Source organism: Stegodyphus dumicola, chromosome 9 (assembly GCF_044657685.1).
Source record: "Stegodyphus dumicola isolate Sdum_Otavi_A_Nest chromosome 9, ASM4465768v1".
NCBI lineage: Eukaryota > Metazoa > Arthropoda > Arachnida > Araneae > Eresidae > Stegodyphus > Stegodyphus dumicola.
In genome coordinates, this window is record NC_140776.1 from 119587283 (window position 1) to 119613842 (window position 26560).

Sequence of the window (26560 nt, forward strand, 5' to 3'; positions counted from 1 at the left end):
ATGCAGATTAACTAAAGGCATAAGAACTTTAACTGGGAGATAAGAACAACATAATTCAATCATTTTTAAAGCAAAACATGCACAATTTACCAATATATAAAAATTATTTTTAAAAAAAACTGAGCTCACGCAGCTGAGTTACAAAGTGGGTATATTTGCTTATTTATACACTTTTGGTGCAGCCGAATCCAACCAAAAAGGTAGGTGCACAACTACATGTTATATCATATACAAAATTTCAACGTTTTGAGTCTACTCGTTTTTGATTTATGCGAGCTACATACTTACATACGTACATCTAGACATCACAAAAAAAATCTGTCCTGAATCCATTTTAAATCTTTTTGCAAACCGTTTTGGGAAAAAGAGTCCTTTATTCTGTTCTTACCTACAGATGTCATGCAAAAACATCGTTCATTGTATCTGATAGCAGTTAATATATGGGTATTTTCATTGAAATATGATACCCGAAAATTTTCATGGCTGCGACACTTCTTACAAAAGTACAACTTACTTCGTTTGATTTACTTACAACTTACTTCGTTCACTGTCTGTCTCATTATTTACAACTTACTTCGTACAAGGAAGTAAAAAAGTGAGTTCTCAAATATCAGTAAATAATTAATTTTATTCCTTTTGTTCTTTCATATTATAATAGTTTATCATTTATCAGTACAAAAACTGAGGTAATTAAAAAATTAACTTTTTAGATATTTTTAGTATTTTTTCATTAACGTTATAAGGTATTTTCTCCCTCCTTTCTGCATGCCTTCGTGGTGTAACCGTAGCACACTCGGCGCGTATTCGAGAGGTGCAGGTTCAAGTTCCGGCGACTCCTTTGCACATTTTTCACAGCTCCTTTAAAATAACCTAATGACTCTACAGTGGTGCTCGAACTAAAATGTTGTGAACGATGATTCTTCACAACCAGGATTTAACGATCGGGTTTCCTAATTTCCATTTGCCCTTTAAAAGGGATAATGTATTTTCTCTCTCCTTCCAGTATGCCTTTGTGGTGTGACGGTTAGCACACTAGGCGCGTATTCGAGAGGTTCAGGTTCGAGTCCTGGCAAAAGGCATTGCTCATTTTCAAAAATACCTCTCGGCGTATTATAAAAAAATAACCTAATAGATTCTAAAACGTAATTAATGAAAATCATTTCAACCCAAAATAGGATTTGCGTTAGTGAATTTTAGTTAAGAATAGTGGCTCCCCAACTATTCTGAATATTATTGGAATAATTTAAAGATTAAATCCGATAGTATCTTAAGATGGTTTTGCAATCAGAAAACAAACTCATATTGATTCATCCTTATTTTCTTTACAAATGCCGAATATCTGTTTGCAAGTCTAATCTGTTTTCAAATCAAATGCCGAATATCTGTTTTCTATTTGAACTTGATCAAATAGTGTGTTAGTGTTTAATTCAAAAGATAATATTATGCATTGATTAACATTTCCTCTAACTTCTTTTTAACTAAGGTTGCCTATGAGCAACCCCTTTAATTCTGACTCGCAGCTTTTATTTTTAGGTCAGGATATGAATGTAATGTTAAGGCCAGGATATGAACGTCGGAAGGTTAAGGATATGAACCTTTAAACAATAGGATTTCTTTTGAAGCACAGCGGCATGACAATGATCAATAATCTTAGCATCACTAAGAATAATTTTCTGGGTTCTCATACTGAAATTTTCCCAGAGTATTAAAAGTTGTAAATGAAAACGTAAGCATATTATAAAGGAAAATGTAGCCGAAAAATGCTGTGACTGCTATTTAACTCTAAAGAGGGGTTATCAAAGAGAAAATGAGAATTAATATTGATTAAAATTGCATTTTAGGTAATTATTACTGATTATAATAGACTGCAATGTTTGAATATGAATTCTTTGAATATTTTTTTAAAAAATTATGATTGCGAAAATAGAAAAATAGTTTCTTGGATTGATTCCTTTCTCACAGAAGCCAGATGAATTCTGTTTTACTTAATGAAAACTAAAATTTATTTGCATATTAATCTGTCCTCTATGAGCACTTTATTTCAGTGATCTCTATTAATCTGCCATTTGTTTTTCTTAATTTAAATGCTTCAAGAATAATTAGAAAAGGACCTAATTCTCTTCTTGCCTTTAAATTCTTCATTTGTAAAACTGCATTTTCAGCTATAATCATGTGAAATAATTCTCTAAATATAATTCAGTGCAGAAAAAATAAGATATATAAACAGCTTGCAAATGGGATCACCACTTAGATTCTGTTTTAGAAATATGATGAAGCTTACGAAAAATCTAGGAAGCGAAGTAATTCCGTACAATATTTTATAATTTTTTATCAATGATCAACCTGTAAATATAATTTATCGACATGCAAATATAATTTAATAATTTAATGTGTACGTATATGTTACCGTGAAACACCGAAATTGGAGGATATCGACTTTCACCGGAGAATGACAACATTTACCACATACATCGGTGAAAGATCGAATATTGCATTACATTCTTGTACATTCGGACCCTCACCGGTGTTATGTCGACAATCACAGATATGCTCTGGTGTAGGTCGAAAAGAGAGTTCATAAGAAGTCATAATAGTTTAAGTTGTTGCAATAAATAAGATTTGAGTCACATAATTTAGTAAGCTTTTTATTACTATTATTTTATTTTCTCATTTAGAACGCACTGTATAATTAAGTAAGTTTTTAACTTCTATTATTTTCCTTTCTCATTTTCAATGTACTGTGTGTTTTAAGTTCTTATTTTAAGTCTCAAGTGCTTTTTTTCGTGACTGAATTACGGAGAAGAAATATATTCTTACATGTTCAACATTCACCGGTGAAAGTCGACATTCTCCAGATTTCGGTATTTCACCATAACATATGTTCTACATGTAAATATTATAATATATATATGCATGTATATGTGAGGAGAAGGTTCATTAGCGTCTGAGTGGTAAAGCCGCTAAACAGTGATAGTTCGGTCCGGAGTTCGCATTCCAGTGAACGGAATGGCTGTATGGGCGTTTACGCTCCCCGGGCAAAGCGATTAGAAATACGATTTGTATGCGATTGAAATGCGATATTAATGTGCAAAACTGATATAATTTTGAATATTTGTTTCACCTGTTCATTCGTGCTTTCCCAGTGCTCGGGTACCTTGGCAAGGTCGGGGGGCTCCCTCTCCAAGGAGGGTTGAAAGCCTGAGCAAAAGTGCCTACTACTTACTGACTTGGTGTGAACCCCAGGGTACCAGGTCGGTCTACAGACCCAGTGCATCTTATTTAGTTAAGCGTTGAATAACTCTGCCTACATCAAAATGAGTTCTAAAGACATTCTCAAAGAAGGACAGGCATATATTGCCACCTTAGAGACAATATTGACAAATTCTGGCATATTCTGGCATAAACAAGGCAGTAGCCGCTGATATTCGACATCAATTTCAATTGATGTTCAACCTTCTAACTGAACAGTGTGTCGAGATGGCACACATGGAAGGACAAATTCATCAAACGCCAAACATTAAAGACTCTTATGCGGACGTACTTAAACGTCCAGCTCGTGACCGATCCAAAACATGGAGAAAACCAGATAAACAACATGTCACTATTTTATACCCCACAAATGAAGGGGATAAACCAGACAACATCAGAAAGAAGCTCTTAAAAACTATTGATCCCACAAAGCTCCACATTGGAGTGAAAAGACTTAAAAATGAGGCAAAAGGTGGTCTCTTAATAGAGACCAATAAAGCGGAAGACATAGAGACGCTAGAAAATGAAATAAATACTGTACCAGAACTTAAAAAGGACCTACAAATTGTTCGTCCTACACGTAGGCTTCCTAAAATTATAATATATGATATTCCAAGGGACTTGACTAAGGAAGAACTTAAGGAAGCCATTTTAGCCCAAAACGAAGGCATCGATGGTGATGGCCTACAGGTTAAATTTCCTATCAAGCATAAGAACAGAAATCATTGGGTTTGTGAAACCTCACCGGAGGTTTTCAAACACTTACTAAGTTACGCAAACTGTGCGTTAATTGGGAACGTTTCAATTTAAGAGAATACATCAGACCAACGCAGTGTTTTAAATGCTGCCAATACCGACATATTTCTAAACAATGCCAAACAGAAGAGGCATGTGGACATTGTGGAGAAGTGGGACATTCCCACAAAAATTGTGACAATAACTACCAAAGATGTATTCATTGTGCAGAAAGAAATGCGAATAGTGATAAGCACCTTGACGAGCAGCACTCAAGTTTCTCAAAAGACTGTCCTAGCAGACAGCTAGAAATTGAAGATCTTCGAAGAAAAATCAATTATGGCTAGAGAACTTATTCAAAATATAAAAGCGTTGCAAATTAATTTAGCGAGATCACATGTCGCAACAGCACAACTAAAGACTTGTATCTTTGAATACGACTTGATTTTTATTCAAGAACCATACTGTATCAATGACAAGCCGTCTGGCTTTCCGACTCAAACATTTTTTCTCCAAATGACCACCCCAAAACAGCCACAGTGGTGGTTAACCCACGACTTACGGTTCTGAATACTTACGCTTCTTCTACTTTAAATGTTATTACATTAAAGATTGAACATAGGACAATAACCATTTTTAACTGTTATACTCAACCTATAACGGACTTAACAGATTTAACTACTCTGTTAAACTTAGCTGAACGTTACTTTGACGATCAACATGATCTTCTTCTCCTTGGCGACTTAAACGCGAAAAGTGTGCTCTGGGGCTCCCCCTTCAAGGATCCCAGAAAACGCACACTTAGAGAATTCTTAACAATGCATAGACTGGCTGTTGAAAACGATCCGGATGGTCCCCCTACCTACAACTGCACAAGGGGAAAGAGCTGGATTGATATTACAGCTTCCAGATCAATCTCTTCCACGTCTTTCATTCATAATTGGAAAGTTATGGACTGTATCACTTTAAGTGATCATTGTTATATCTCTTTTGAAATTACGTATCAACATTCTAGCTCAACTCAAAGAGTCAAATATAAACTTACACAAATGGATTGGCTCTTACTGAAGGCAAAAATTGGTCACTTTTTTGGTTCAATGGAATCTTACTTGCCTAAAGATACAGTTGATCTTAATCAACTTATAATTAAGTGGACTCAGAAAATACAGGAATACTGTGACTTGGCAACCCACGCCAAGGGAAAATATGTTAAAACTCAACACAAAGGTGTCCCTTGGTGGACCCCGGAACTCTCAATATTACGAAAAAGAATCCTCGCTTTGAGAAAGCGTTATCACAAATGTATTCATGATGACGAACTAAGGGCACACTATAAGCAAGTCTATGAAAAAGACCTTGCTCTCTATAAAAGAAAGCTTATGCAAGCCAAAAGAACAACCTGGAAAAGATATCTGGAGCGTCTAAGTCCTAGTTCACCCTTCGGGGTACACTATGACATTGCTAAGGGGACTATGCAATCCCCTCTACAATTAAAAGCGTTACTCAAACCAGATAAAACCAAGACTTCCACAATAGAAGAAACTATACGTTTCCTAATGGATTACCACTTTCCTAAAGATATAATCAGCGAAGACACGGAGTTTCATACGACAATTCGTAACAACTTAAGGAATCCATATAATTCAATAAATGATGTTCCGTTTACGATTCCAGAAGTGGAAAATGCTATCAAATCCCTCAATCCAGGCAAAGCACCTGGAATGGACAATATATCTAAAGAAATTATAGCTGAAGTTTTCTATGCTAACCCACAATTACAAGTAGCGTTACTTAATGAACTCTTCCGTCGAGGAATATTTCCTAACTGCTGGAAGACAGCGAAATTAGTATTATTCTCAAAAGAAGGAAAAAATGGTGAGCTTCCTGATGCTTACCGCCCTATTTGCTTGCTTAACGCATGGAGTAAAGTCTATGATAAATTAATCACTAACAGATTGACTTATTTCTTAGTATCGAATTCCAAATTAAGTGAACAACAATATGGCTTCACGGCGGGAAAATGCTCAGCAGATGCCATCAAGGACAACATAGTCTCACAAATAGAAGCAAACCGACGTAATAATAATTACACCAACGTTATCTCTTTGGATATCAAGAGTGCATTCAACAATATTTGGTGGCCGTTCCTACTACAGGAACTCCGCAATCTGGGATGTCCTCTAAATATTTATAAAGTTATTGAAAGTTTATTGGATAATAGACATATAATCTATGAAATAAATAATGTTCAATACTCCATAAAACAAGAAAAAGGATGTGTACAAGGATCCAACTCTGGACCACTATTCTGGAATATAGTAATGAATATAGCTTTAAAACTCGAATTTGAAGATGGAATCCACATCCAAGCTTATGCGGACGACGTTTCACTCCTAGTAACAGGATCTATGCATATGCAAATTCAAACCAAGGCAAAGTTGGCGCTTCAAAAACTATCAGAATGGGCACTCAAGTGCAAACTTCAATTCTCTCCCGAAAAGTCAAAGTCTATGTTTATAGCAATCAAAAAGCGTGGTGCAGCCTATTCAGCACCGACAATAAAGATGAACGATCATACCATTAAGCAACAAAAATCCATTCAATATCTTGGAATAGTCATAGATGAATGCCTTACCTGGCTACCTCATCTAGATTATATTAAATCTAAAGTTTGTAAAATAATGAACAATCTTCTTAGATTACTTGGGATGCCCAAACCAGTTCTGAAAGAACTTTATAAACGTGCAATAGAGCGTACCATAGTATACACATGTTCTGCCTGGTGGTACCCACCTACGGTAAAAATGCGAAACAAAACAAACTCTATACAACGCATAGCACTTCTTGCAATGACCAAAAGCTATAAGACTGCCCCTACTGCAGCTCTTCAAGTGATTGCTGGAATTATGCCGCTTGATCTTAAATTGGACATGGAAAGCATCATCCAACGTACCAAACGAGGATGGACTGACTTTAAATATGAGGACTTAGAACTTTCACGGGATCAGATTGAATTCCCAGTACCTAAATGGCATTCTCATCCAGCTCATATTCAAGTCTTCGGATGGGACAACAAGCCTCCAATCAATAAAGGTTTAGAAATTTATACGGACGGTTCAAAAAGTGAAGACGGCACTGGAGCTGGCTTCTGTTCCTTCATGAATGGAGTTTGTCACGATCAATTTATGTTTAAACTGGATAAGACTAGTACAGTATATCAAGCTGAAACTTTAGCATTAAAGTCGGCATTACTATGGTTAAAATCACACCCCAGTCCTGCGCATATATATTCGGATAGCCAGGCTGTTTTAAAGTCTATCCATAAATACAATATCTATAATCAGAACATTATCGCCATAAAGAAATTACTGGCTTTTACAAAAGCAAAGCTTCATTGGATAAGAGGACACCAAGGCACTGCCGGCAATGAAAAAGCCGACGAGCTAGCCAAACAAGGGATTTACTTGAACACGTACCTAGACTGCAAGATCCCTATGAGTAATAGCATCAGGACGACAAACGTTCACACTTCTACCGAATGTTTCGGAGAAACGGCATTTCAGTGATTTTTTTTAAATCAAGTTATCACTAATCACGGAGCCTTTCCGATTTATATTAACAGATTCAAACTAAAGGAATCTACATGCAAGTGTCAATGTGGTAGTGAATCCGCAGATGCACTTCATATGATTATAGACTGTTCCAGTGTATCAACAAAACGTAGAGAAATTTTCAAACAAAATATAACTTTAGAAACTCTAAAACAACTAATTAAGAACGACAAGGGACGATCTTTGTTATCAAGTTTTATGGAATACATATACCATAATGAATCAGATCTGTACTTATAAATTGATTGTATTATATAATATTATTGTACTTATATTGGAATACTCATATCACAATGAATTAGATCTGTACTTGTAAATTCAATCGTATCATGTAATATCTTTGTACTTTTATTTGCCATGTTATTAATCATTTAATTATTGTAATACTTAATATTGATTCTTTACTTTGTTCTTCCTATCATTCTATGTTGCATTGTATAACTCAATTTATGTTCAAAAAATAATTTGTTTTGTAAATATAAAAACATGCTATGTAATGTATTTTTTCAATAAAGACGTTGGCGAGGCCAACACATCTCCTAGTCAGAAGACCTCAAAATTCTAACTAGGTCTTTCAAAAATTCTAATTGGCATTATTTGATCTTTGAGCTCTTGCTCCAAAATTGAAAATTTCCTTAGCCTATTGGCTCTGGTGATACTTCTGCTTAAGAAGTGCAGACCAGACAATCCATTTTCATGTTGTATGGGCGTTTACGTGGTTTTCCCCATGTATAACGCATATACGATCCAGTTTTGCTTAGAAAGTCCTCTACAGAGGCATCCTTACCCTTAGGCAGATAGCCGTCGAGTGCTTTGCTATATTTAAATAAACCACAACAAACCATATAAGTAATTTAAAAATCGCTTTATTTTATATATGCTTATAAAATGTATATATATATGTGTGTGTATGCGTAATTAAAAATTTTCTAATTGCTTCAGAACCTAACATTTATATTGATATTATATACATATACATACATTAATGAACATTGTATATTTAAGATTTTTTTCTTTCATATTTTATACCTGGTAGAGACATTAGGTATTTTTTTCCGGAATCAGGCAAAATGAAAATTAACAGAGCCTTCGCCGGGAATCGAACCACGGACCTCTGACAATACCGGCTCAGCGTGCAGAACCACTACACCATGAAGGGATGCTAGGAAGGCACGAGAAATACCTTACATACTCCCCTTTTGAAAGGGCGACTGAGGTTTTTAGGGGACCCAATCGCCAAATCCTGGGCGCAGAGAATCCTCATGAAACACCCTTTTAGTTCGGGCGCCACTTTAGAGACATTAGGTATTTTTTTCTGGAAGCAGGCAAGATGAAAAATTAACAACGCCTTTGCTGGGAATCGAACCACGGACCTCTGACAATACCGGCTCAGCATGCAGAACCACTATACCACGAAGGGATGCTAGGAAGGCGGGAGAAATACCTTATAACCTTGTTATTTATTTTGTTGCATTTATTTATGCCTATATACATACATATAAAAAAAAACATAATAATAGGCTAAAAATTAAAAGCAAAATTTTTAAACCCGTCCTGCACTATAGATATGTGTGTATTGGACGGCAGAATTTAGGGAAGTTGAAATTTTTGGAATTTGGGAAAGCACCGAGTGTCAAAATTAAGGGATGAGAAGTATTTATGATTTAGGGAAAGCACTGGGATCCAAAGTTTAGGCATGGTTAAAATTTAGAACTTACAAAAGCGCTTTGCAGCAGAATTTAGGACCTGTAGAGGCGATACCAGGCGGTTTCAAGCGCCAGCCCTAGATAAAGCCTTAAGTATATATGTGGGAGTTTATTTATTCAGGACTCATATTAGTTTGAAGCATGTGCAAGAAATAAACGTAGGTATAGTAAAAAACTAAACTATTACAATTCAGGCTTAATTCAGAACGCTATAGGAGCAAGACAAAATTTAGCGAAACCACTTGGGTTTCGTTGCCAATCTTGTGATACATAGCAAATAACGTATAACACACGCTATTAAGTTAGGCTAAAATTATCATTACTGATTCTAAGGCATTTTAAATTAATGTAGCAGACTGCGCTGCTCCCTGACCTTCTAATTTGACCCAGTTTATTAATTTTCGCAGACTGTTATTATTACAGAAATTTTATAAAAACTAAGCTTGAACTTTCGATTATGTCGAAAAGAGTTTCCAATTCTGGAGTTACAAAAGGGATCTACAAAGCGAAACCATGTTTAGAAGTCCATTAAACAAAATGTGGAATTGCTGCAAAAAATGCATACAGGCATATTCGTCTTAAAATTATGTGAGGAGTATGGCATTGGAAAGTCCACTGTATATGACACAAGAAAAAAGAAAAAGGAACTTTTTGAATTTTTTGTGGGAGCATCTTAAACAACTTGCATTGAACGAAATGTTTAATAAAGTAAACAAATATTAAGCTTTCTTTTGTAAATTTTGATACCCTTTAGATCATAATTGTTCTTTATTTCATAAATTACAATTTCATAATTTTAATTGTATAATTTCTGCATGCCATCTTACCAGATTTAAATTGATGATCTATTATTAGGGGGACCAAAAAGTAATGTCGTTTCTACGCATGTCGACAACAACGATAGACAACAACATGCTAAGGGCAGAAGTGGACGCAAATCAATGTCAAACAATCGAGGAACTGTCAAACACTCTTAACCAACCTTGGTCGACCAAAAACATTTAAAGCAGAATGGAAAAATAAGCAAAGCAGGTGTTTGAGTCCCCCATAATCTGTCCGAAGAGAACAAGGCCAACCTATCCATCACACGCAATGTATTGCTTCAACGGCACCATACAGAACCATTTTTTGATCGCTTGATTAGTGGAGACAGAAAAATAAGTCCTATATGATAATCCAAAACTCAAAAGGCAGTTTTAATAGGGGTTACAAAGGGTTTACATCCCGAAAAGGCACTTCTGGGTATTTGGTGGAGTATTCGTGGAATTGTTCATTTTGAATTGCTGAAATCTGGAAAAACTGTTAATGTAGACCTTTATTCTGAACAATTGGATCTAGTGAACCAATCTTTAATTGGAAAATATCCGGCGATTGTCAACGGAAAAGGCGTCATTCTGCAACACGACTGTGCAAGACGAACACTGGAAAAACATAATGAATTGGGGTGGGAGGTACTGCCTCACCCACCATATTCGCCCGATATCGCACCCTCGGATTTCCATTTATTCCAATCCCTACAACATTTTCTTAGTAACAAAAAATTTCAAAATTTTGATGATGTCCAAAATGCCATCTTGAGATATTTTACTCAAAAACCAATTGATTTTTATTGATCTGGGATTGAAATCTGCATACTAGATGGCAAAAGGTTGCTGATAACGAGGGTGATTATATTATTGCTTAAAAATAAAAACTTGTTACAAATTTATTTGTTTGAATTTAATGTAAGAAAGCAACATTACTTTACAGCCCCCCACAGGATTTGGAAATATCCCAAATCCGGAATCGGCTAGTGCGGATTTCGAACTTTGTACTGTATTTATTAATACTATATGAAGAGATACTTTTTTAAATTATAAAAAATATTGCTTAAATTTTTAATGCATTTTATTCTCACTTTTTTGAAGTGTTTGTAAGAGTAAATTTTTAATTTTGCAATGTTATTGTCTGTTATTTTACTTCAATATTTATAATTAAATTTTATATACAACAAAATTTATTTTGTAGATTTCAAAATTGTGCATCATATACATATTTAATACTTCTAAATATGTCAAACAATACATAAAAAGTATTATAAATTAAACATGCTTATCTTCTACTACAGAAATGTTTAACAGCAACAAAATTTAATTATAAGATTTTTCTTTTCTTTCATGTTTGCAGCAAATGCAAGAAATAAAAATAATTCTGAAGATGTTTTTTATGTTGAAAGGTATCTAGTGGCATTAACTGCATAAGATACTTTTAAGCAAGTTGTAGCTTATATTTAAAAGAGTCGCTGATATTATCATCCAAGCCTCATATTTTCAAACTACAGTAAATTTTTTTATAAACATGAGGTTTAGAATAATCACTTTCCTAAAAATCAAATAATGACACAAACATCAAGTTCTTAGGAGCCTGAATTAATCAGAATCACAGAAATTCAGTGGTTATGTAGAAATTATCCACAGCAGGACAACTCAGAAAGTTCTGGGGACAAGTAAAACATGCACCAAAAATTTTGGAATCATTTGCCATGATCTTTATTAAATAAATTTAAGATGATTTCTGAAAATAAAAATTCAACTTTTTTTAAAATTAAATACTGGAAAGCACTTTCCTGTTTTCTCACATGTGCTTAAAATTCTAATTTAGAATGCAGTTGTCAAGAACTGAATTTATTGCCTATGAAAAAATATTTCATTTTCAGATTAGATATAAAAGAATTTTTTTACCTCAGTAGTACATAGAGACTTCAAACTGCAAAATGTCCTGCAAAAAAGAAATAAAAATGCATTTCAATAGTCAGTACATAACAGAATATGCTATACAATATTTACATATAAGTTGCTTCAAAGGACTAAACTGGGAAGTAAATTTCTTCTGAAATTTAAGATGAATATGAAGAAGGTATACAATAAATAATTATGAAACTAAATTGAAGACCTTTAACTAAGAATTTAAACATGCTGCTAATTAATGTATACAGAATCATAGCCTTTAGTGCAGTAATAAGGAATAGCAAATGTAATAAACAGTAACTCTTTAATCAACACTAAGAAAACTGCTGAAACTGAACATAAAACACTAAGTTAATAATTTCAGAAACAGTTACAAAAAAATAATTGTTTAAAATCTTTACATATAACAACATAACACTGTTGGGCATAATAACAATTCAGCCTTTTAGGGCATAGTACATGCAGCAGAAAAGGTTTGAGATGGCACACAATTTGCTCTCAGTTCAGTTTTATATCCCTTTGGCCAGTGAAGGCAAACTCATTAGTCAACAGAGTCAATTATCAACAGTTCAGCACTGTATTTATTAATACTTGTATTCTCTTTTCAAGTATCTTCTTCCATTCATTCTCTGCATATGTCCAAACCATCTTATACCTTTCTCAACACTACATCTTTTTTCGCTCCACAACACTCCCTAAAATTAACTCAATATTTCAGTTTTTAAGTCTTAGTTAAACTATATATATATGTCGAATAAAACTTGATATTATACTTAATAACGATACTATTTTATTGATAAAAGAGAATTGCAATATATTGAAAAACTTGAATCGCAATAATGACTAACAAAACACTAATGTAAACAATGGCCTTGCATCTTCTTGAAAAGTTTGCATTTTGTATGTTGTTTTTCATTTTAAGCCTTATTACAAGTTTTCATGAATAAGATGACTTCTCTATTTACTCTTGACAAAAAGTTCATGCTTGAAAATTATTGATCGTATGAATATGTAGACTCGAATAAGAAAAACATCAAACGTTAGTTTTTTAAGCTGATTACATGAGTCGGGAATAATATTATTCCACATGTTTTCCTTCTCCAGATTACTTGTGCTGTGAACTAAGCACACATTTATTTTTCTCCAATGTTTCTACATCAGCACTTAAAATGTTCAAATTTCAAGTTTCATAATTTTTTTTTTTTTTTTTTAATTCAGCAATTGATTTCAGAGTTGCCAATGTGAATATTAAACAGAGAAATGCAATTCCGTTGCACTAGTATTAAGAGGTTTTTTAACAAAGGCTAATGTTGCTTTGCTGATTCAGAATTCCTGAAACCTGCTGAGAAAAACTTCTGTCATAAAACTGTTGTTTTGAAATGGCAAATGTCAATATTAGATCTATTTTCTTGAGAATGTTTCAACAGGCTTGGAAAGTGAACCAAAGTTTCTGTTTCAAAAATCTTGAGCAGAAAGAGATAATTTGCTTTCAAATGAAATAACTTCTTCCAACATCAGAAAAATTGTGTTTCCTCTTCCCTATAGGAGGTTTGAATCCCGCGAACGGGCTGGCTGCATGGGCGTTTTCGTGGTTTTCCCCATGTGTAACGTGTTAAAAACGAGCCAGTTTCCCTTAGAAAGTCCTCCATGAAGGCATCCCTCCTCTTAGGCAGATAGCCCTCGAGGCTTTGCCATAATCACACACACACACACACACCTCTTCCCTATAGTTTTTTGATTAAGCTGATTTAGATGAGATGTAACGTCTACCATAAAATAAAATTTTTGGATCTACTGATCATTCATTAGTTCTGGATTATAAACACTCATTTCAAGGAGTAATGCTTTAACTTCTGTTAATAAGGATGCAAAACATTTCAAAACATTTCCTCTTGATAACCAACGCACTTTATTATTCAGCAGAAGATCTGAGTACTCGCTCTCCATTTCAACTAAAAATTCTTTAAACTGGCGATGATTAAAAGCTGTAGTAATAATGAGGTTAACAATAATATAATTATGAATTCCATAACTTTGCAAATTTCTTCTGGAAATGTCGAGCACAAAGCGCTTCTTGATGAATGATACAATGGTAAGTAAGATCTTGTCACTGATTTTTCCTTTCAAAATAATAACAAAAACGTTTCTTACCCCGGTCATTCTTTTCGCCCTGTTTGTTGCAACTGAGACAAGTTTATCGAGATTTGGTGATCTACCAGGAGACCAGAAGAAAAAGCAGAGTTGGCAGCTGTGGTTTATAAATATAAAAAACTATTTTTATTCGAATCCTGGTATATACCAACATTTTCTGTACTTTTTTTGGTTTAATTTATAAAGTAAGTTCAAAAGCAATCTAAATAAATATATATATGCATTTTTCAAGTACTGAAAAGGAAGGGCATGATGGGAATGATCTTCTAGCAATGGTGAAAGGGGTGGAATAGGGCAAAATAGGTTGAGAACCACAATGTTAGATCTTTTAAGTATTAGTTAAAAAAAAAATAAGTTTGAAGCTTTACACGGCATTTAATTATTATTAAATGAAATTTGTTTACATCTAATTAGAATTTCGGAACACTTCCGCAAAGAACCCGGCAAATGTAAACATCGCCAACTTTGGCGATAATAGTTCAAACCTGGTAATCCGGCAGATTCAACCTATTCGCTTGTAAGAAGGTTGCAACCATTCCTCTAACGTTCATTTTGTTGAATTATCACCGTCATTGTTCGCATTTGCCAATTTAAATTATTCTTCACTTATTTATTATTATTTTTTTTTGTATTTTCACGTTATTATTTATGAACTTTTAACAAATAGATAGAAATATTTTCATATAATAAAGGAAGTTTTCGGTGACAGATGCTAGTTTGTGGAAGAAAATATGGCGGGAGAGGGGTTAATGATAATTGGTAACATGGCTGTTAACGTAGCGTTAAGCACACAGAATCATGAGGTTTCCAACCGATAGAATATTTTGACTTCATCACCTGCCAAAATATGCATTTTAAATAATTAATTAAGTAATGTTTTTATTATTGGTATGGTCATCTAAAATTATGAGAAAAATAATATTTATGGCTTAAAACTTTAACCAGATAATATATTGTTAATGCTTTTCCAACAATAACATTTGAGAAGATTTCAGGTGTGACACACAAAGAGATGATTAAACTGAAATAAAAAGTATTATTGATTCTCTAAAATGACAGAATAGTTTTATGGATACTCAAAGTCATCAAAATTAGCAAACCACTACTTGTGTAATGAATCCAAGTGCAAATGACTCTTCAAAAGTTTTATTAACAATGCTACTGAATAGAATTTCAATACTGAAAATTATTGGCACTGTCAAATATACTATGAAAGACAGGCAGTTGTTTCAACATAAAATGCTTTAAACTGTTTACAAGTAAATTGATAAAAATAACATTGAAAAACTGTTTATGTAAAATGGATGTATTAAAAGTCATGCATTCATTAATTTATTACAGGCACATGGCTCTTATTGAACTAAGACTGTCACTGAATGATTGTTTGGAATCGACATTTCTTGCTGTCTGAAACCTACTTCACCTATGATGTAAATATGCAGTTGTGGTTCTCACTGACATAAAGTTTAGCCACTCCTGATCGATTATATATGTCTACTGTATTTATACCTATTATACTAATTATCAGATACAATTTTGAGAATATCAACAAGCAAAACACTTAAAAATTTAAAAAAGACACTTGTAGTAGAAATATTAATATTCTATATGAATTATGGAAAGTACATGTAATGAATAATACCATGACCAAACACTTAAAAAAAAGAATAGATTAAGTATTTCCTACCTCGATACTTGAGAAAGCAATCCTGTTACACAACACATAGTTAACTTTTGATTACATGATATTACATATTACATATTTAGTCCTACGAGTGGTTAAGAAGGCTGAATAGTGGTAGTTCAATCTCGGCTCAAATCCTGAAAAACGAGCTGGTTGTGCAGGTTATTTTTTTCGTATGTGTTTTGTGAATTTTGTGACATTTTCGTGGTTTTCCATGAGCCTATTTACCCTAGAAAATATTCACAAAAGCATGCCTTTTTCAGCTAGCTCTCACATGCTTTGTATATTGAATTAAGTACACACAAACCCTTCTTAATTTTAAAATGATAAAGTTATTAAGTTCACATTACATGCAACGAAGCTTTTTACAAGCCAGGATACTTTCTTTAACAATTACAGTGCTAATTAGTGCTGTACTTCTCAGTTATATGTGAAATAACATCTCAGTGTCACTGCTTGTGACACATTTGTTTCACTTAAGTCTTCTTATGCAGTCATAAGCATGAAATAAACAAAACAATAACATTTGAGAAGATTTCAGGTGTGACACACAAAGAGATGATTAAACTGAAATAAAAAGTATTATTGATTCTCTAAAATGACAGAATAGTTTTATGGATACTCAAAAACTCATGGTTATGCATGAAAAACCTAATCCATACATCCTTGGTGACTGATATTAACATAGTTTTTATGCTGCATTTGTGAACTACGCGGTTAAATTGAGTGAAATTGTGACTAAATTTCAGAAGACTTATAAAATTATGGTGTGAAAATTTAAATGTGAAATTAAAATCAAGGATACATTGGACAGAACAATCAAAAAAGAAATGTTGTCCATAAATATATTAATAATAATTAATGATAAAATGGACATTTAAAATATTCATATAATAAATATATACAATTAGTGTAATTAAAATAAATATATGCATTTAAAAATGATCTAACTTGGACCATATTTGCAATTTTTGTAATGTTATTAAATATGGACTTTAAATAAAATTTTTAGCAGCATACATCATTTGGGTTTGTTTAAATTATGGAAAAGCATGGGAGAGATATCTGCCTAAAAGAAAAGATGCCTTCAAGGAGGTCTTTCTGAAGGACACTGGTTTGAATCCACGTTACATATTGGGAATACCATGAAAACAATCATACAACTTGCCCATTAGCTTGGCTAACTAAACTACCAGAGTTCAGTCACTTTACTGTTTAGCTGCTGATGAGCTGTATATCAGTTGCAAAGCAGTGCACAAAAAATGATATATTCCTTGGTTCTCGTTATGAGTTACACAGGGTTCATAGCCACATTTTAGTTAAAAAAATAAGCACTTTTCAAGCACATTTCAAGAAAAAAAATAAGCACCTGTCTAATGACATTATACACAACTGCATAACCTTAATTAGACTTGTAATTTAAAATATGAGAAATGCAGTATTTATTAAGAGAGAATAAGCATTACCTCAACCATGGAAAATAATTACTTTTTTTTTTTCCCTTTAAATTTTAAATAACAGTTCAATTTACAGAACTAGTTTACAATGAGAGAAAAAAAAAAAAAAAAACTATGCAGAACTAAACTATATTACAAGATTTAATGATGAAATTTCAGTTCAAAATAGAGAAAATAAATAATAATAAGGCATATTTATTGTATTTGCTTGGAACCTAATAATAAATACAATTTATTTTTCCACTCATATTAATATTTAAATAATTTAAATCTAAATTCTGAATATTTTCTAAATTTTCATTGTATATCAGTTTTCTCTTAACAGATATTGCAAGCAAAGTAATTTAAGTAAAAAAGAGGAACATTTCTGAAATCAGAAGACAGAAATTTGCTTCATGCAGTCATCCTTTAACAGTAAAAGCTTAACTAAGCCGCATACTTGGAAACTGGCGAATATTCGGACAGTTGAGCGTAACTTGAAAAAGAGGAGCGGAGGGGGGGGGGGGGGTTGACTGTAGCCACTTTTTAGATTTTTCCGCTAAATAAATGCTTTTGACATTTTGATATGTGAATCATATAAAAATAAACCAATGGAACTGAAAAATATTCTGCTTAGCAAGCACAGTAAAACTCTTTTAAGTGTTCATAAACAAATCTCAAACAGAACATCAAAATTAATTAATTAATTATCTCTGCGAAATATCGCAAACATTATTGCACAATACGTGTGCCATAATTCTTCCCTACGTGATATTACGCAATCGGAATCAACAGCTGCTGAAATTGGGAGAATAAAGAACTAAATATGAGTAACTGGGGTGTTTTTCATTCTAATTTTCAACAGACGGCGTTAAATTTCCGCAATAGAATCATTCTTCGCTTGGGTTGGTAGACCACAGAACTTTTAGTCCTATTCAATCCAGATTGGAAAGTGACAAAAAAAAAAAAAAAAGTCCGTTGCTTGTTTTGCAGCGAACTTGTAACAGTTTCAATATTTGAGATTTTGCGGAGAAAGGGGAGAACCTCCCAATCTTCGCACTATATAATGTATTGGCCAAAAAAAATTAAATTATTTTGACTATTCGATTACTTTCCCTTTATTTAAGCCATTCCGAGTATTATTCCTAAAACGCTGTGTTAAAATACAACCATTTTTGGAAGTTTACTATACTTCAGCAGTTACTGCAACTGTTATTATAAACATTCATACATATACTCATAATATAAGCATAATGATCATAATAAACACAAATATGAACTGAGCGGAACGAGAATGCAAATTATTAAGATCTGGATAGAAATTTAAACGTGTATAGTATTTGGGTGAGAGGAAAAGAATGCCGAATGTACCGAAATTTTCTACTGCTTTCGCAATTCTTTGACCAATATAACGACGGGCACCTGTCTGTACTCTTTGTGCGCACCAAAGGTTATGTTAATGCAGAGAAAGGGGGAAAAGCTATTTCCGGGAGTATGATTCACCACCTGACATTCAATATTAAGAAAAGTTGTTTATTTAGTTTCGGCTTTGGTAGGGGGAAAATAGCGCGTTCATTAAAAAAAAAGCACTAAAAGCAAAAAATAAGCACTAAAAACAAAAAAATAAGGGCTTTAAAGAAAAAGTAAGCACCTATAAGGGCCTTTATATTTTATTTTCAAATATAAGGACTTATAAGCACTTATAAGGACCGCTATGAACCCTGGTTACATGCAAAAAAGCAAGTCTTAATAAAAATCGATATGCCAAATGTAAAGTTAATATGTTGGTTTTTTCGTGCAATACATGAACATATACATAAAATTTTAAAAAATAAGTCAGAGCAGAATATAATTTATTACTAAAAAAACTTTTATGTAATCAGTTGCAATTAAGTTTCTATTTAAATGAGAATATCTATTCATTTCATTTATGCGATCATAATGGATTTTCAATCGTAGTTTTGGAAGTACTTTAAAATTATGCAATGAAGATATTAATCGTAAATTCACAATTTCTTTAGAAACTGCACTGTTAAAAACATAAATATTTTGGAATTTTATAATACTGAAAGATATTCAAAGACAGATCTCAATTTTCCCAAGAAATTGCCAAGAAAAAGGGTCATTATTACAAAGCTCAATATTACATGATTTTTCTACTTCCATTAAGCTTTACATATTGTTTTCTGTGCTAACTTGAATTAAATACAAATTTATTTTCGTGCATCGTGTTTAACCAGTTAATTTTGAATTTTCACTTTCGTATGCTTAATATATTGTTTTCTCTGCTAACGTGAATTTATGTTACTTATTCTTTAATTACTTTGATTATATTCTTTAAATATCATGTTTACGCGGCTTACTTCCATGTGTTTTAATATCTCATAACCAACGCCCATCAACCATAGGTGAACTTGGCGAGTAAAACAGCAACGGCGCCAACGGGTTCTCTGTGGATGAAAATTCAGAATTTCTAAATCAATCAAACACATTCATGAAAACAAGCAATTTCAAAAGTCATTATAATAACAGTAGTCAAGAAAGCATAAAGTTACCAGCAAGAAATCTCTAACAAAGTTAAAGATCATCCATATAATCCAATTGCTATATTAATCAAAATAAATAAGAAATTCAGTACAAAGTCTGAAATCCAGACGTCCATTATCCGAAATGATCTAAAATCCGGACCTCAAAACCACCAACAACATTTTTCTCCTAAGTTTTACGCATGCACATTTGATTCCACCCCCCTCCGAGCATAATAAAACATCTGGAGTGTGCCAATTCTTAATTTCACTTTGACACTAAATGAAATACATTGTTATTGAAGAAACAAAACTTTTAGCATAAATATGTACGATCAGGATCAGTAACTTGGTTTCATTCCTGCGTATCCGCTTTATGGTACACATCTCAAACTGAAACATTCCACATAGATACATCATTGATCTGACGCCAACCTTGGGAATCATTATTTATTATACTTTCCTTTCATCACCGCATGTTTATCAAAACATGACAACTTCAGTAATGACTCATGTAGCGATGCCTAAACAATTTTTGGTACTTTTCCGTTTTGCCGGCGCAAGCGATAAAGTCGCCAATAATGGTACAATCGATGCCAAAAGGAATATTCTCGCTGGTAACCTTTTACGCCTCATTTTCAAAACAAGTCGCAGCTTTTTCTTATCAGATTGATTGGTTTTTTCAATACTGGCATATAATTACATAGAATTTTTATCAGATAGTTCAGTTTTATGTCTAAGGCCATTTTCAGTAGTTAAGTCAATTAGGATGCAATCACAGCTCTTACCCGAAGCCGAAAATATAGAAAAGGTAAAGTCAAGGGTTAAATTCATCAATTTTAATAAGGATACATTAGCGAAGTAAAGCACTGCAGTTTTACATAATTTCTAAGTAAGCTATTCGTACGAATTGAAATATTTCTTGCATTTAAACTTGTGTTCCAAATTAAGATTTAACTTGAAATTAATGTAGATAATTACTGAGAGCATTAGATTTTTGTAGAGTAGTTTACGTGAGATGAGATAGCTTGGGGTCACGTGATATAAACCGGCGAATTAGGATTTTGAACCATGAAAGCATAGTAAATTCTTAAATTAATGTCTTTTTACAAATTTATTGTCTTTATTTATCGGCTTTTTATAAAGTTTTAAGTGATATTAAAATGTTTATGCCTTCAAAAAATGAATTCTTAGAACTAAGATTTTTTTAATATTTTTTATGTGTATACTGTCTGTTGTCGCCAATAAAGTCTGCTTGGCGAGATTTGCGCCGGCGAAACGGAAAAGTACCCAATTTTTCTTGTTAGTAATTGAATAATAAAGGTGTATGGTAACCTTATATGTTGACATTACGCTTGGCGATGATTACAGATTTAAGTTAAATGTGCTAAAAAAATGTTTACGAGGAAACATTTACCAAACATTTCTTTCCATGTGATAAAAATAGATTTTGTTGATGATACTCATAGACTCAAAGATTAAATTTATGGCTATTTGAATTAAGAATAATTGATTTGTTATTCACATAAACCCAGAACCAGCACCAGGGCTCGTATGGCTGCAGAGACTCGGAGAATTTAGGACCCACAGAGACTGCATCAGGCGGTAAGATATCTAGCGCCGGCCTTCAATAAGGCTGAAATATATGTGGGAATTTATTTATTCAGAACTCTAATAAGCCTTAAGCACGTGAAAGAAATAGACATAAGTATGATAAATAACAAAACTAATATAATTCAGGCATAATTGTCTCAGTGCGTGATAGAAGCAAGATAAAATTTAACAGAACAACTTGTCGTTAGTCGCCAAGCTCATGATGCATAGCCAAATATGTACAGTGAAGGATAGCTAAATTTGATGATGATAGCCACTAATTTTAAAGGTTTTCGGATATAGCAAAACAAAGGCGAAATTTTCCAATTAACGGATTTTGTAAAGAAATGTGGACAAGCTGTAATAAATGAGGATGATATAAAAGAAGTTTTCATTGTGATGACAATCCTTCTCAATCATCAATCAATTAATGAATGGCGAAATCTGTAGTATAGTTCTAGATCCAGAAAATACGCTACTGATAGTGAAGAAAGTGACAGAGAAGTTACTGACAACGAGAAAATTTTGATTGACAAATTAATCGGAATTCTCGAAACAGCAGTTACAGGACTTCAACAATGTAACTAAGCAAAGGATTATGCCTGTCTACAGAATTAAAGAGAATGTATTAGCGCAACAAACGGAGCAACTTAAACAACTTGCATTGAGAGAAATGTTTAATAAGGCAAACAAATCAATACTAAGCTTTTTTTTTTTTTTTTTTTTTTTTTTTTTTTTTTTTTTTTTGTAAATTTTGATACCCTTTAGGTCATAAATACTTCATTATTTCACGAACTTTATCCATGTACACGTCGATCTATTTTCACTTAAAAAAAAAAAATCCCCGAATTTCACAAAAATAGCATTGTGCACTCTTTTAACTTTATCCATGTACACGTCGACCTATTTTCACTTAAAAAAAATCCCAGAATTGCACAAACTTGCATTGCACACTCCCTTTACTTTGTCCATGTACACATTGATATATTTACACTTAAAAAGTCAAAGGAGCACCAAATTCTACAATATAGGGGAAAAAAATGCAAAATCTCAATAAAATACATTTTAAACCAAAAAATAAAATAACATAGAAAAGAAAAAACATGTTATATATTTAAGCACTACCAAAAGCAAATATTCACTTACCATGATTTTCGAGTTCGCTTCGTACACCCCGAGCCACGTAAAAATCAAAATATCAATCATACTCAAATGACTTTTTTCAAACCAGGTACTCTTTCTGATCGAACACTTCACATAGTGACCATCTGAACTTTTCTTCCTACAAACCCATTCAAATCCATCTAAACGATTTTTACGTTCGACTAGACGCATATCCTTCCTACATACAAAACACTTATAATGGCTACTAAGTAAACCTACATTTACACACCAGTCAATTAAAGCTCTTTTCCCCTTTTGCTCCAAATTGTACAGAAACTTCAAATTAATCTTACTACATTCGGCCATTCTACTGTCTAAAGAATCAAACCAACACACACCACAAAAACGCTTACAAAACATCCCATGATTCAAAATTTCCCAGAATCATGCACCTGATTATGTCACAATAGGGTTTCCATAACATTCAACTACTCAGGCTACCATAAATGAAACAACAACTTGGTGATAAATCAAACAACAACTTCACCATAATACAAGGGGTACCTTAAAGTCTACTCTACCCCAATTTTTTTACTTGCTATTTTCAAGTTGGCAATTTTGAGAAACGTGCGGAGCAGTGGGTGATTCTGCACTCTCCCAGTTTGTCGCAAGGGCTCTTATAGGATTTTACCCAAATTTTAATTAACATAATCTAATATTTTAAAGTTGCAATTGCATAACATTATGGGAAGAAACGTATTCATGGAAAGGTTGTTTCACATTACGGAAAGCTTCTATCAATCTACAACTTTTACTTATTTTTAATTAAAACAAATTTTAAGACTATTTAACAGGAAGAAAGAAATAAAATAGAATGGAAATATCCCCATTATAAATAATCAATAAAGATCCTGAATTATTAAAAAAAAGTGTGGAAATTTTTCTCTTCCTAAATATTTAACATTACTGGATAAATAGTAGCATTTAGGCTGATTAGCATATTTCAGCTAAATATCCACTGTATCCTTAATTCTTACTCATCTATTACAATATAAATATACCTAAGTTTGAAAAATAATATTAGGTACTTTTCCGTTTTGCCGGCACAAACGATAAAGTCGCCAATAATGGTACAACTGATGCCAAACGGAATATCTTCGCTGGCAAACTTTTACCCTTCATTTTCAAAACAAGTCGCAGCCATTTCTTATCAGATTGATTGTTTCTTTCAATACTGACATACAATTACATAGAATTTTTACAAGATAGTTAAATTTTTTGCCCTAAGACCATTCGCGGTAATTAATTACGATGCAATCACACCACTCACCTGAACGCAAAGATATAGAAAAGGAAAATCAAGGGTTAAATTCATCAAATCTAATGAGAATGCACTAGCGAAGTAAAGCACTGCGGTTTTACATAATTTCTGAGTAAGCTATTCGTACGAATTAAAATAATTCTTGCATTTGAACTTGTATTCCATAAGATTTAACTTGAAATTAATGTAGATAATTACTGAGAGAATTATATTTTTGTAGCGTAGTTTACATGAGATAAGATCACTTGGGGTCACGTGATATGAACCGGCGAATCAGGATGAAAGCAAAGTAAATTCTTAAATTAATGTCTTTTTACAAATTTATTGTCTTTATTTATTGGTTTTTTACAAAATTTTAAACCATACTAAAATGCTTATGCCTTCAAAATAAAAAATTCTTAAAACTAACATTGGTTAAATTTTTTATGTGTATACTGTATGTTGCTGCCAATAAAGTCTGCTTGGCGAGATTTGCGCCGGCGAAATGGAAAAGTACCCAATATTATAATTAAATTGTCTTGGACTAAATATCTCACAAGATTAGTAAAGTTCTGCTTCAAGTAAGAGAAAAGCAGTTATGTAATTAATTGATAATACTGTATTATATTCTACAAGACATCTTTGTGTGTTTTCCAAGAGGTTTCACCTTTCAAATTCTGCCCTGCTTCAGAAAATATGTTATAGTGTCAAAAGCTGTTAAATACATGATTTTAGAAATTTTCAGAAAGATCATTTCAAAAATTTGGTTAATCTTTGGAACATGGTAACAGGTAGTTTGGTGACATTTTGGTAAGGTGATAAAGGTTACTAGCTAGGATTTTAGCAATAATCTGAGAAGTACACAGTTCGAATCACAGATTATTTTGTCTCAGAGAAATGAGAGATCATGAGACATGTCATGTGACATTTTCCGGAAAATTCCAAACAGGATTTTAGCTAATAAGCACTTAGAAACAATTTCGCTGCTAAAGTGCAGAATCGCCCACTTATTTGTTTGGTGCTTTTTACAAGAGTAAGAAGAATTGGATTTTTGTAATTTTTTTTTTTTTTTAATTTTTATTTTTTAAGTGAAAATAGGTCAATGTGTACATGGATAAAGTCATTTTTGTGTGCGCAATACCAAAGTGTGCACAATGCCATTTTTGTGCAATTCTGGGATTTTTTTTAAGTTATAATAGGTTGATGTGTACATAGATATCGTGTATATGCAATTCTTAAAAACGCAGCAAGCAGTGGGCGATTCTACACTTCCTCCCAATTTCGCACCTAATCTTCGTCATGATTAAGCACTTTTGTTCCATAAAAGTTCTAGCATAAGCGTAATTCGGCTAGCAGATTGTTGGAAAAAATTTTGAGTAAAAAAAAAAAATAAAATAAAACATGGCTTTACTTCGTGAAAACAAAATGGCATCCAAAAAAAAAAAAAACTAGCAGGTTGCTGTAGCAGGGATGGTCGCCAAAGTTTCGCCAAGTTACCATAATCCGAAGATTCACCAAAAATTTTACTAAAAAATTCCCTTTTTCTACTTGCAAACTAATAACAAATTTAAGAGTTTCTAGTTTATTTACAGTGTGAGCTCCATCTAAGGTATTTTGTGCATTATGGCATTTTGTCCCATTTTTAACGAGCATTTTAAGCTAAACATACAGTTCTGAAGAATAATGGTCAACTTAATATAACATGTGACATGACGAAAATATAGTCAGCCTATTTTTGAACTTATACTTAACATCTGGATTTATTGTAAAATGAAGACTAAGAAAACGCATAATTCAAGGAAACTAACATTTTATACTTTTAATTTCGCACATTTAAATATTCTGGCACTTTTTTAGGAAACTACACATATTCGATTACATTTGGATATCAAACATTTTACTTTAATTGTATATTGAATTCCTACATACAAACAGATCACGAATATAAATATTTTCGCTCTAGCGTAGAACTGAGTGCCCCTTCGCTTCACGACAACTTTTTTAAATTTTGGCGATGAAACCTTACTTCTGGTTACCATGATAGATTTAACTCTGTTTTAGCTTCCTGATTTTATTTAAATGAAAATAGATTGATGTGTACATGGGCAAATTTAAGGCAGTGCGCAATGCCTAGTTTGTGCAATTCTAGGATTTTTTTTTAAGTGAAAACAGATCAATGTGTTCATGGACACAGAGTCTGTACAATTCTTTGACTTCTTATTTTTGTTTTGTGTAGCGACCATCAAGAAATTGTACCTTCCTGGTGCCGATCTTGGCATCAAAAAAAGAATCGCCAAAAAACAAGGGGCACCCAATTGTAAACTTTTACCAATATTTTGTGTATTTGAAAAAATATATATATAAGTGAATACATACACAGCAAGCCTTTTGAAGCGTTCTTCTTCATCACCCGCATCAATATGCATTGAAGTCTCGGAACTTTTAAAAAGAAAAGCACACGGTAAATAACACATTTGTTCATTGGCGCAAACACAACCAGCGAATCAGCTTTACGTTTCAACGTTGCCAAATCGCGCAATTTTCGACAAAACTATGCTGCCAAAATTCACGTGCTTGCGTTTTTGGGAAATTTTCCCTGCTCTTTTTTCTTAAACGCACATATGTTAAAATAACTTTTCTATTAAAATTAATTTATAATAAAAAGATCTTGCCCCCCAGATGGTATAGTGTTTAGGAGCTACTCTAATTTTTCATTATTTAATTTCTTCAAATATAATGC

At 32.8% G+C, this 26560-nt stretch overlaps 1 protein-coding gene across 7 annotated transcripts in view; it reads right to left on the reverse strand.

Annotated features, from left to right (window-relative positions):
• The window catches only part of LOC146995473 (cullin-5-like), a 154301-nt gene extending 127985 nt beyond the window's left edge, over positions 1-26316 (reverse strand). For 3 of the 7 annotated variants that reach the window (XM_085823987.1, XM_085823986.1, XM_085823990.1), the window contains exon 1: positions 26197-26261. In XM_085823987.1, the coding sequence (XP_085680113.1) occupies positions 26197-26246 (50 nt within the window). In that variant the 5' untranslated portion in view covers positions 26247-26261. Of the gene's footprint in view, positions 1-12021; positions 12059-19661; positions 19749-26196 lie in introns of those variants that run through there. The other 4 variants (XM_085823992.1, XM_085823988.1, XM_085823994.1 and 1 more) reach the window with 4 other exon arrangements.
• Between the last annotated feature and the right edge of the window lie 244 nt (positions 26317-26560).